Source organism: Bos mutus, chromosome 2, assembly GCF_027580195.1.
Source record: "Bos mutus isolate GX-2022 chromosome 2, NWIPB_WYAK_1.1, whole genome shotgun sequence".
NCBI classification, from domain to species: Eukaryota; Metazoa; Chordata; class Mammalia; order Artiodactyla; family Bovidae; genus Bos; species Bos mutus.
In genome coordinates, this window is record NC_091618.1 from 129,482,752 (window position 1) to 129,494,771 (window position 12,020).

A 12,020-nucleotide genomic window follows, 5' to 3' on the forward strand; every position below is an offset into this window, starting at 1 on the left:
AGAGCAAAATCCAGTCAAAATGTAGTAGATGGCCTGTTATTTGAAGATGTGTTTTAAGAGTTTTTGATGTTAAAAAAAAAAAAAAAAAAAAAAGCTTTCATAATTAAAGTTTCTGTGTCGTATTGTGATTACATAGACTTCCATTTGCTGAGAACTGAGTAGAGCTTGAGATATGGAAAATATCTAACTACCAGCAATGTCTGTGTATTATGACCTCACCAACACAGAGCTGTCCCCTGTGAATTTGGGCCAGCCCTGTGGGAGGCAGCACTCCTGGGTCTGTCTGATGGCATACCAGGCGCATACCCACGCCTAGGTGGCTCTGCCAGAAGTTACACTCAGTCCTGTTTGATGTAATCCTGTCACCTGCATCTCAACATAGTCATTTTGTTCACCTTCATATGAGTCAGTTTTGACTAATTTGGGAAACTGTTACGTATTAATAATCATACTTCTATATGTATTCCTTTTTAAAACAGAGTCATCAAAAGTAGACATGAAAAAAGAAAGAAATGGTAAGACTTAAGTAAAATATTTCACATTTTTAAAAGTTCACTGCATATATTAAAACTTATAGTATATAATCTTCAAATTCTGTCACATGAGGATAACACAAAATGATCTTTCTGTACAATTTGAAGTGTACATTTTTTCTACCTGTGATTATGTATTCATATTTTTTCAGTTTGGGCAGTAGATCCTTTTTTAACCACGGAATTTGCAAATTATCTCTACTTATTTTTATAAAATCAGGGCCTAAAATGGGTTTTATGCCCCCAAAATGAGCAGTTAATATTATTTAGATATGTGCCACCTAGTGACAGGCACATTCTGTGCAGTCTGAGAATGCATCGTTCTTGCTGAGGGGAGACTTTAACCCAAGTGTTGCATATGCAGAAATCAGAAAAAGTTTTAAAGGATATACTATATATATATATATATAAGACTATACCTTCATACTCTATATAAGATAATTCAAAGAGGGTTTATTTTTAAAGAAATCATTTGCAAAGACCTGAATTTTGTAAGGGGAAGAGTGATGGTCATTCAGTTGTGTCTGACTCTTTGCAACCCTAAGGACTGTGGCTCACCAGGCTCCTCTGTCCATTGGCTTCTCCAGGCAAGAATACTTGAGTGGGTTGCCATTTCCTTCTCCGGGGGATCTTCCCAACCCAGGGATCATGCCTGGGTCTCCTGCATTGCAGGCAGATTTCTTCTCATCTGAGCCCCCAGGGAAGCCTAGTGGAAGGGCAATAGTTATGCAAACCAGCCTCTTGCCGTTGATGGAAGAACAACTAACCAGAGGTGACCAGGGGGTTAGGTATCCTGACTTCACCTTTTCCTCCTCCAGTCTCCTGCCAGGGCTCCCACGGGAAGTTACAGACAAGAAGACACAGGGCAGGGGCTGCAAAATCTGCAGAGGCCTGCAGAGTCTGAAGAGAGCAAGAAGGGTGGTAGAGGGAGGTGAGTGGCCTGGGGGGACAAAGGAAGCTTATCTACTGGCCCATCTACACTGTAGGAATTTACAGCCCAGTAAGGCTTCCCTGGTGGCTCAGATGGTAAAGAATCTGCCTGCAAAGCAGAAGACCTGGGTTTGATCCCTGGGTCAGATTTCCTGGAGAAGGCAATGGCTACTGACTCCAGTATTCTTGCTTGGAGAATCCCATGGGCAGAGGAGCCTGGTGGGTTACAGCCCATGGGGCCACAAAGAATAGGACATGGCTGAGCAATGGTATGCTTCTTGCATTCATGCTCTATTTTTTTCTTTTTCTTTTCTAAATATTACTTATGGCTACCTTGTATAATATTTATTTGTTTACTCTGACTCCCTGAATTGAATATAAGGTCTATAAAGGGCAAGAATTTGGTTTACTTTGCATTGGTATCCTAGAAGAAAGCCCAGCATGGTAGGTGGTCAGGAATGGTTATTGAGTGAACACATGATGGATGAAGGCAGGGAAGTATTTCACAATCACTGACATTATTCGTATAGAGTAATGTACTGTAGACGTTCAGGAAAGAGAGAGAGAGAGAAAGGTCCCAAGAAAGCATCTGTTCTTTAGACCAGAGTTCTTTCTTTACCCGAGAATTTCTTCGGACTATATAAATCCCTCCAGAACGTCCCTGATTCGAGGAGACTAGGACAGTGTTTCTCAGCCTCAGTACTCCTGATGTGGTGGGCTTGCCAGTTCTGTGATGTGAGGGCTGCCTGTGCACTGTAAAATGTCTAATAGCGTCCCTGGCCTCTACCCACTAAATGCCACTAGTGACCCGCACTCCAGACGTGACGACCAAAAACACCATCAGACATTGCTTATGTCAAGGGGAGGGCACTTTATCCCACTATTATGGGGTAAAACTTTCAAGTGTGTAGGAATCACATGTATCTTGTTAAATGAAGACTGATTCAGAGGGCCTGGGTGCGAGCCAAGATCCTAAATTCCTATTAAACATACTTTAAAAGGAGTAAGAGGGGGATGTAAGAATATTATTCCTGCCCCTAGGTTGTGCTGACGTATTTTTTGGAAGAGGATAGAGAGGAGAAGGAGAAGACCCTGTGGAGGTTTCTGCTTTTGGGTTTCTGCTCCAGTAAGCTGTGGTTCTCTGTAATCTTCCTGTCTACCTCTCTAGTTTTAGGAGCAGCATTTCTGCCCTGTGACCTCACTTCTCTAATGGATCTGAGAAGAGCTGTTCATTTTTCAGCTTGTTCAAGTTTTTCTTTGCTATTAGGAAGGATTGGGGAATTTTAAGCTACATGCTAGACCAGAAACTAGAAGACTAAGCAATAATTTTAAATAATTAGATTTGGCTCAGATGTTATGTATTATTAAAGACTATGATACAGTCAGCAAAAACAAGACTGGAAGCTGACTGTGGCTCAGATCATGAACTCCTTATTGCCGAATTTAGACTCAAATTGAAGAAACTAGGCAAAACCACTAGACCATTCAGGTATGACCTAATCAAATTCCTTATGATTATACAGTGGAAATGAGAAATAGATTTAAGGGACTAGATCTGATAGAGTGCCTGATGAACTATGGACAGAAGTTCCTGACATTGTACAGGAGATTGGGATCAAGACCATCCCCATGGAAAAGAAATGCAAAAAAGCAAAATGGCTGTCTGAGAAGGCCTTACAAATAGCTGTGAAAAGAAGAGAAGCGAAAAGCAAAAGAGAAAAGGAAAGATATAAGCATCTGAATGCAGAGTTCCAAATAATAGCAAGGAAAAATAAGAAAGCCTTTCTCAGCGATCAATGCAAAGAAATAGAGGAAAACAACAGAATGGGAAAGACTAGAGATCTCTTCAATACAATTAGAGATACCAAGGGAACATTTCATGCAAAGATGGGCTCGATAAAGGACAGAAATGGTATGGACCTAACAAAAGCAGAAGACATTAAGAAGAGGTGGCAAGAATACACAGAAAAACTACAAAAAAGATCTTCATGACCCAGATAATCACAATGGTGTGATAACTCACCTGGAGCCAGACATCCTGGAAAGTGAAATCAAGTGGGCCTTAGAAAGCATCACTACGAATAAAGCTAGTGGAGGTGATGAAATTCCAGTTGAGCTATTTCAAATCCTGGAAGATGATGCTGTGAAAGGGCTGCACTCAATATGCCAGCAAATTTGGAAAACTCAGCAGTGGCTACAGGACTGAAAAAGGTCAGTTTTCATTCCAATCCCAAAGAAAGGCAATGCCAAAGAATGCTCAAACTACCACACAATTGCACTCATCTCACACACTAGTAAAGTAATGCTCAAAATTCTCCAAGCCAGCCTTCAGCAATACGTGAACCATGAACTTCCAGATGTTCAAGCTGGTTTTAGAAAAGGCAGAGGAACCAGAGATCAAATTGCCAACATCTGCTGGATCATCAAAAAAGCAAGAGAGTTCCAGAAAAACATCTATTTCTGCTTTATTGACTATGCCAAAGCCTTTGACTGTGTGGATCACAAAAACTGTGGAAAATTCTGAAAGAGATGGGAATACCAGACCACCTGACCTGCCTCTTGAGAAACCTATATGCATGTCAGGAAGCAACGGTTAGAACTGGACATGGAACAACAGACTGGTTCCAAATAGGAAAAGGAGTATGTCAGTCTGTATATTGTCACCCTGCTTATTTAACTTCTATGCAGAGTACATCATGAGAAACACTGGGCTGGAAGAAGCACAAGCTGGAATCAAGACTGCTGGGAGAAATATCAATAACCTCAGATATGCAGATGACACCACCCTTATAGCATAAAGTGAAGAAGAACTAAAAAGTTTCTTGATGAAAGTGAAAGAGGAGGGTGAAAAAGTTGGCTTAAAGCTCAACATTCAGAAAACGAAGATCATGGCATCTGGTCCCATCACTTCATGGGAAATAGATGGGGAAACAGTGGAAACAGTGTCAGACTTTATTTTTGGCGGGGGAGTGTGTGGGGGGGGGGCTCCAGAATCACTGCAGATGGTGATTGCAGCCATGAAATTAAAAGACGCTTACTCCTTGAAGGAAAGTTATGACCAACCTAGGTAGCATATTCAAAAGCAGAGACATTACTTTGCCAACAAAGGTCCATCTAGTCAAGGCTATGGTTTTTCCAGTGGTCATGTATGGATGTGAGAGTTGGACTGTGAAGAAAGCTGAGTGCTGAAGAATTGATGCTTTTGAACTGTGGTGTTGGAGAAGACTCTTGAGAGTCCCTTGGACTGCAAGGAGATCCAACCAGTCCATTCTGAAGGAGATCAGCCCTGGGATTTCTTTGGAAGGACTGATGGTAAAGCTGAAACTCCAGTACTTTGGCTACGTCATGCAAAGAGTTGACTCATTGGAAAAGACTCTGATGCTGGGAGGGATTGAGGGCAGGAGGAAGAGGGGACAACAGAGGATGAGATGGCTGGATGGCATCACCAAATCGATGGACATGAGTTTGGGTGAGCTCCGGGAGTTGGTGATGGACAGGGAGTCCTGGCGTGCTGTGATTCATAGGGTCGCAAAGAGTCGGACACAACTGAGTGACTGAACTGAACTGAACTGAACTGATGATATAGAACTTAGACTGCTAAGACAGGCAGGAAGCCATTGAAATTTTCTGAGTTGGGAGAAAAACAGTGCTTCACTGAGGAAATACCATTTTGGCTGAGGAATAAATAAGATTTAGGTAGACCCCAATCATAGAGGTATTGTTTGGGAGAAGGAAGCTTTCAGACAGCAGAAATAGCCCAGAGTGATCAATAATTCATCATCCAAATCAAGGAGTTTGAAAATGAATGGGCACTATTAATTATTATGCTGGGCAACAGGCATAGACCAGTACTTTCCTGGGAGCCTGGAATGTGTGGTCAGTCACTGTATGTTTGAGGAGCTACAAGAATGAAGAGAGCACAGTGTGTGTGTTGCATTTCTTTCCATCTAACTTACCTCTCTCTCTTTCTTCCCTCTTTCTTCCTTTCTTTTTCTTCTTGGAGGGGAGATGGTTCAGGTTAAGTTGGAGCTAGTGCATCCCTTTTTTGTGCATCATTATCAAGTGGCCTCAGGAAGCCACTAAAGAGTTTTAAACAAGAGGTAAAAAAGATCAGATTTACATTTTGAAAAGTGAATTGGGAAGGGCAAGAGCAAAGTGGGGATATCAGTTGAGGTTCTAGAGATACTTAGACTTGGTGATGTGCGTGTGTGCTCAGTTACTCAGTCATGTCTAGGTCTTTACAACATCCTGGACTGTAGCCCACCAGGCTCCTCTGTCCATGAGATTATCCCAGCAAGAATACTGGAGTGGGTTGCCATTTCTTATTTTAGCAGATCTTCCCAACCCAGGGATTGAACCCGCATCTCCTGCCTTGGCAGGCGGATGCTGAGCCTCTTGGGAATCCCCAGACTTAGTAATGAGAGCTGGTTATGAAGCTGAAATAAGAGGACTCTTCCAGGTTTATGGTTTGTAGAACTGGCTGGATGACAACATCCTTCATGAATTAGGGAGCAATGAAAGAGGATCAAGTTTGGAGGAAAAGATGGGAGGTCAGTTTTGAATATGATAAGTTTGAAGGGGGTGTGGAGATGCCTAGCGAGATAACGGATCTGGAACTTGGAGAATAAATCAGATCTAGAGGCATAATCCTAGGAGTCATCAATTTATAGGTTGTAAATGAAGCCATTGAGGAGCTAAAAGTCTTAAGGCTCATTTTGACATCAGGATAATGAAAAGGTCCCAAAAGAGACTGCACAATAAGTAGCCAGATAAATTGGAGAAAAATAAGAGGGTCTCATACCTCAAAAGCCAGGGGAAGAAACCATTTTAAAACTGAAGTGTTCAACTTACTGTTGAGACGATAAGAATTGAAAAATACCCACCAGGATTTAGTGACATAGAGATCTTTTATGAGCATATATATATTTTTAATTTTAAAGAACTTTATCTTACTACAAAGCATTTGAATAAAATGGAAAATTATTTAAACAAGAAATAGTTTATAACACTGATAAGACTATTTTATATATTGACTTAAATTTTCAAATATTTAATATTTTGAGTGTTATATTTATTCTTCATAACTTATAAAGAAGTATTTATTTTTAATGGTCAGGTATCCCAAGTTAAAGAAATATAGAGTTGCCTAAATCCTTTTAGTGATCTTCTTAGAGCTTTTATATCACACAGAACTAAGCTCAGTGGTTGGGCATGATTAATAAAAAGGCACGTTTTTTTAGGAATGTTAGATCTTTGAGCACTGAAGTAATTGTCTATCCATTCTAGGTCCAACACCTCTACACCTGGCAGCTCAGGCTTGCTCCTTAGAAACAACCATCTGTCTACTCTGTTTCAAAGCTGATTATACACTTTCTGAAAAAAGAGGCTGGATGCCAATTCACTTTGCTGCTTTCTATGACAATATCTGCATCATAATTGTTCTCTGCAGGAAGGATCCTAGTTTACTAGAAGCTGAGGCAACAGCTGAGTAAGTTACTAATCATTTGTAAAAATACAAATTTCTGCTTTCATGTCTTGCCCCAAGCACTGACCCTAAAAGGAACGGTTGTTATGACTGATTTCAAAGGCTATGTTGGGCTTACTCTGCTGCCTTTTCTGGTCACTCTCTTCTTCTGCCACTTATCTTTAGAATTTATAAAGATCGAACTTCTGTTAACCTATACAAGTTTTCTGGAAGAATAAGGAGTAAGTCCTAGGAACTTTTTCCTAACCTTTTCCCAAAGGGTGGTTCTACAGATTAGTTTATCAAGTTAACTACTTAGTGTCTTAGAAGAAACACGAAACAAGGGAAGGAGGAATTTGTTCTAAATTGAGCCTTATACAACCAGGAGGCCGCTCCAGGCCAAGGTGGACAGACCATGGACAAGAGGAGAAATATCTAGTGGTATCCAAGATAGGAAGACAATACAAAGAGGGAAAAACTTTGCAACAGGGCAACATCCCATGCAATGTTCTGTTTTACAACTTAGCTAGCTCGCGACCTTTAGGGTGAAGGCAAACTTCTCCTGAGGGTACTTTCTTGGCCAGTAATCTAGCTACCAGGCTATTGTTTTGATCTAGGCAGAGTTTCAGATATCTCTGAATCTTCAAACAACTTATCCATTATTATTCATTGTAGAAACAAATCCTCCCTAGGTTGGGGCAGAGATGCGTGTGGAGAAAGCTTTCTGGAAACCAGGATCTCTGGCAAATAGACTCTGGAAAGAGCCAAGAGAAGTGGAGGTCAGAGTGCAGTTCTTAGTTCTGTCGTGCTTTGACAGTGTGTCTTTGAGCGCAAGTGGGGTAAAAGACTGGAAGCACTAAAAACGTCAAACAGTTGAAAATGAGAAGTTGAAGTACGAAGCTATCTGTGAACATAAGGAACAAGCCAAGGATTTATAGAGAGGACAGTTACCAAGGTTGAGATCTATGTGGAGCTCATGAGAAGTGTGACCATGTGTGATATGGAGACAGATCAGGAGGGTATGACGGGGACCTGCGCGATCAGGACACAGATGGTGGTTAGCATGGGTGTTGAAGTCACTGATAACAGAAAGGAGGCATGTTGGTGAGGCAGCCAATGCATGAGCTAGGATGGTGGAAGGGACCCACTGGCAGGAGGGCAGTGGCAGTGCGGACCTGGAAAGGGTAATATAATCTGATAACCTATTTTTCAAGCGAGGGAAATCAGAGCAATGGTGTTAGAAGTATTATAGAAGTAACCTTTATTCCTACCACTGAGTAGGAGAAAGAAAGGAACAGGAAGAAAACATTCTTGTTCAAATAGAAAAGGGAGAAAATGAAGAGATGTTTACTCATAAAGGACAAGTTTTCCCTGGGCCCAGGAAAAAGAGGATAGAGGAGAGGCCTGGGCCAGCTGGATATTAGTGAGTTTAAGGACAGGCAGCAAGAGAAAGGGGTTCAGAAGGCATGGTTGTAAGGACTAGAAAATTAATATTTGAGGCCATGTAATATGGTGAAAAAAGGAAAGGAGACTATGCATGAAGGCTGTGCTAATAAGCTGATTGTTGGTACTCTCATTCTTTTATGGACAATAAAGTAATCCAGTTTGCTTAAGGTCACATTGTTATTCAATAGATCTGTTAGTAAAGTTATAGTCGAGGTTGCCTTGACAAAGAGGGCCCCAAGTATCTGTATTTTAAATAAGGATAAATGTAGTTCTTTTTCGTGAAGTCTAGGCTGGCGGTCGAACGCTGGTGTAATGGGCTGGCAGTGTGAGAAACCAGAGGTCCTGTTGTGGCGTCTTCGTGTGTGGTTCCCCTATTCTGGTACAGAATGACCACTTCTGCTTTCATTATTGTGCCTGCATTCTAGCCTTGAGAGAAAGAGAGAGGACAAGTGATGGCACACTCCATTTCTCTTTAAGAAATCGCCAGGTAACTTCTACTAACACCACACGGGCCAAACTCAGTCGTGTGACCATACCTGTCCACATGGGAAGCGAGGAAACATGGCATTGGGCTGGCCGGTCTTGTGCCCAGCCAAAAGACCTTCACTTGTCTAAAAAGCAGATCCTGAGTTTTTGACAAAAAGTATTGGTTTCCGCCACACTGAGGACGCTGGCATTTGAGAAGTGGACGTGAGTTCTAAAGAGACGGGTTGACACACTGTCTGAGCCTCCGTTTCATCATTTGTAAAATGGGCTGATCATACTTGCCTTGCTTCCTCACCTTCATTCATTGACTTGTTGTGACGAATCAGTGAGATGGCATATTCTAAGACCTCTGTACAGATTATGTCAACTTCTGAACAGATTACAAGGCATGATAACTAAGTTGGGAGGGAGGGTGGGGACAACTAAGGCCAGGGAGGCAAATGTATTTACCTATGGTATCTACAGAAGAACACTGTGGAAGGAAGAGAAGGTGATGTAGCCACCAGAGTTCCTCCAACAGCGGTTTGGATAGCTTTCAAAAAGGGATTTCGACACTATACGTGTGCTCAGTTGTTACCAGGTTTTCCTCTGTTTTTAGGAATCAGTGTACCCCACTGCTTCTTGCTGCCACATCGGGAGCCCTGGACTCTATTCAATACCTGCTTTCTCTTGGTGCTAACTGGAGAAAAACAGATATTAAAGGAAATAACATCATTCATTTATCAGTGCTAACCTTTCACACAGAGGTGCTCAAGCATATAATAGAGTTAAATATTCCTGAACTCCCAGTTTGGAAAACATTGGTTGGTGAGTATGGAACACATACTCTCTTTATAAATAAATGTTCTTATCATTATTCAATTTAATTATTGATATGCACTCTGAAATAGAACAAATAAAGCATGCATCATATTTTGAGTTAAAACCAAAAATACAAAAATACTGAACTATTTTTGTATGTGAAAAATTAGTTTTATTTCTGAATTAAAATAAGATAACCCAGATGATAATTTATACAATTATATTTGTTTTTACTTTTTAAACTTTCTCCAAAAGCAACCATCCTCTGTTTCATCAAAAAAAAAAAAAAAAAGAAGAGAAGAAATAGGAAATTAAAGTTTGAGTGGAAAATACAAGATTTATTCCTCACCTCCTAATTTTAGAAACAGTTTCAGCAACATCTTTCCTCATATTTTGATAATGTTGTATGAAAAAATTCTATTTGCATTCCCCCCACTCAATTTTTATTTGATCTAGCCAGAAATATTATAAAGGTAAGAATTACTGGCCAACTGAATGTACACATCTAATTTTACTCCCTCCTAAGTCCCAACTAAAATTACATGGCAATTAAATAGCAGCAAGCAAGCACTGAAGAGAAAACCAGAAGAAGCAATAAAATGTTGAAAGCAGACAGGCAAATCCCAGGACTTAGCAGACCAGAGAAACCCATTCCAAGCCAACTATGGGAAAGCTGAGAACATCTCAGATTTGGACTACAAATCCCCACTAGGCTGGCTGGAGAGCTTTCTGCAAAGGCTAACCTGGAAAGACCTACAGATCTAAAGAGGGAATTCTCTCCAACTAACTGGAAACTGGGAATCTGAACCAAGAGAAAAGCAAAGCAAATTTCAAAGATGATAGCAAAGGGAAGTCCCAGAATGGAAAGAGTGTACCCAGACCAGCAGGAAAATGTGGGAGGAATGACCAACAGGTACAGAGAAAACTAAGCAGATGAAATAAAATAAGGAAATTATCACCTCTAGGTGATACATAGATATATGTTTATATATATACTATCTATAGATATAGACAGAGAAATAAATGTAGATATATACTATATCAGCCCAAGAGATACTGGATAGGGTTTTCAATGTTTATTTGTGTGCATATATATCACTGTATATCTTTCCTTCTCTCATTGCTGAGGCTAAGACTTCTAAAACTATGTTGAATAGTAGTGGTGAGAGTGGGCACCCTTGTCTTATTTCTGACTTTAGAGGAAATGCTTTCAATTTTTCACCATTGAGGATAGTGTTTGCTGTGACATTGTATATATGATGCATATCTATAGATAGATGTATGTATCTATGCTGCTGCTGCTGCTAAGTTGCTTCAGTCGTGTCTGACTCTGTGCGACCCCATAGATGGCAGCCCACCAGGCTCCCCCATCCCTGGGATTCTCCAAGCAAGAACACTGGAGTGGGTTGCCATTTCCTTCTCCAATATATCTATAGATATCTATAGATATGTATATATAATATATATCTATCTAAATCTATATCTGGGCTTCCCTGGTGGCTCAGCTGGTAAAGAATCTGCCTGCAATGTGGGAGACCTGGGTTCAATCCCTGGGTTCAGAAGATCCCTGGAGAAGGGAACAGCTACCCACTCCAGTATTCTGGCCTGGAGAATTCCATGGGCAGTAGAGTCCATGGGGTTGCAAAGAGTCGGACATGACTAAATGACTTTCACTTACCTTCAAATATATATCTGTATATCTGTATCAGATATATAGATATGCATATATATACTATCCATAGATATGTATATAGATATTATGTATATTTATATATAAATAGTATAAATATACCCATATATATAGATAGTATGTGTATATATATATATATATAGGAGAAACTAAGAAGAGTATCTTGTTACTTTTGATAAAGGCTAACACATTTGAAATACAGTGGTAAGTTGTATCATAGAAAAGCAAGAAAATTCCAGAAAAACATCTGCTTCTGCTTCATTGACTATGCTAAAGCCTTTGACTGTGTGGATCACAAAAAACTGTGGAAGATCCTTAAAGAGATGGGAATACCAGACCACCTTACCTGCCTCCTGAGAAATCTGTTTGCAGGTCAATAAGCAACAGTTAGAACCAGACAGGAAACAATGGACTGGTTCCAAATCGGCAAAGGAGTACATCAAGGCTGTATATTGTCACCTTGCTTATTTAACTTCTATGCAGAGTACATCATGCGAAATGCTGGGCTGGATGAAGCACAGGCTGGAATCAAGATTGCCAGGAGAAATATCAATAACCTCAGAAATGCAGATGACACCACCCTTATGGCAGAAAGTGAAGAGGAACTAGAGAGCCTCTTGGTGAAAGTGAAAGAGGAGAGTGAAAAAGCTGGCTTAAAGCTCAACATTCA

At 40.5% G+C, this 12,020-nt stretch overlaps 1 protein-coding gene across 1 annotated transcript in view; it reads left to right on the plus strand.

Annotated features, from left to right (window-relative positions):
• The window catches only part of ANKAR (ankyrin and armadillo repeat containing), a 51,642-nt gene that overhangs the window by 12,746 nt on the left and 26,876 nt on the right, over window positions 1-12,020 (plus strand). Inside the window, exons 7-8 of the mRNA XM_070359485.1 lie at window positions 6,750-6,951; window positions 9,458-9,666. Coding sequence (XP_070215586.1) covers window positions 6,750-6,951; window positions 9,458-9,666 — 411 coding nt within the window. The remainder of the gene's footprint in view (window positions 1-6,749; window positions 6,952-9,457; window positions 9,667-12,020) is intronic.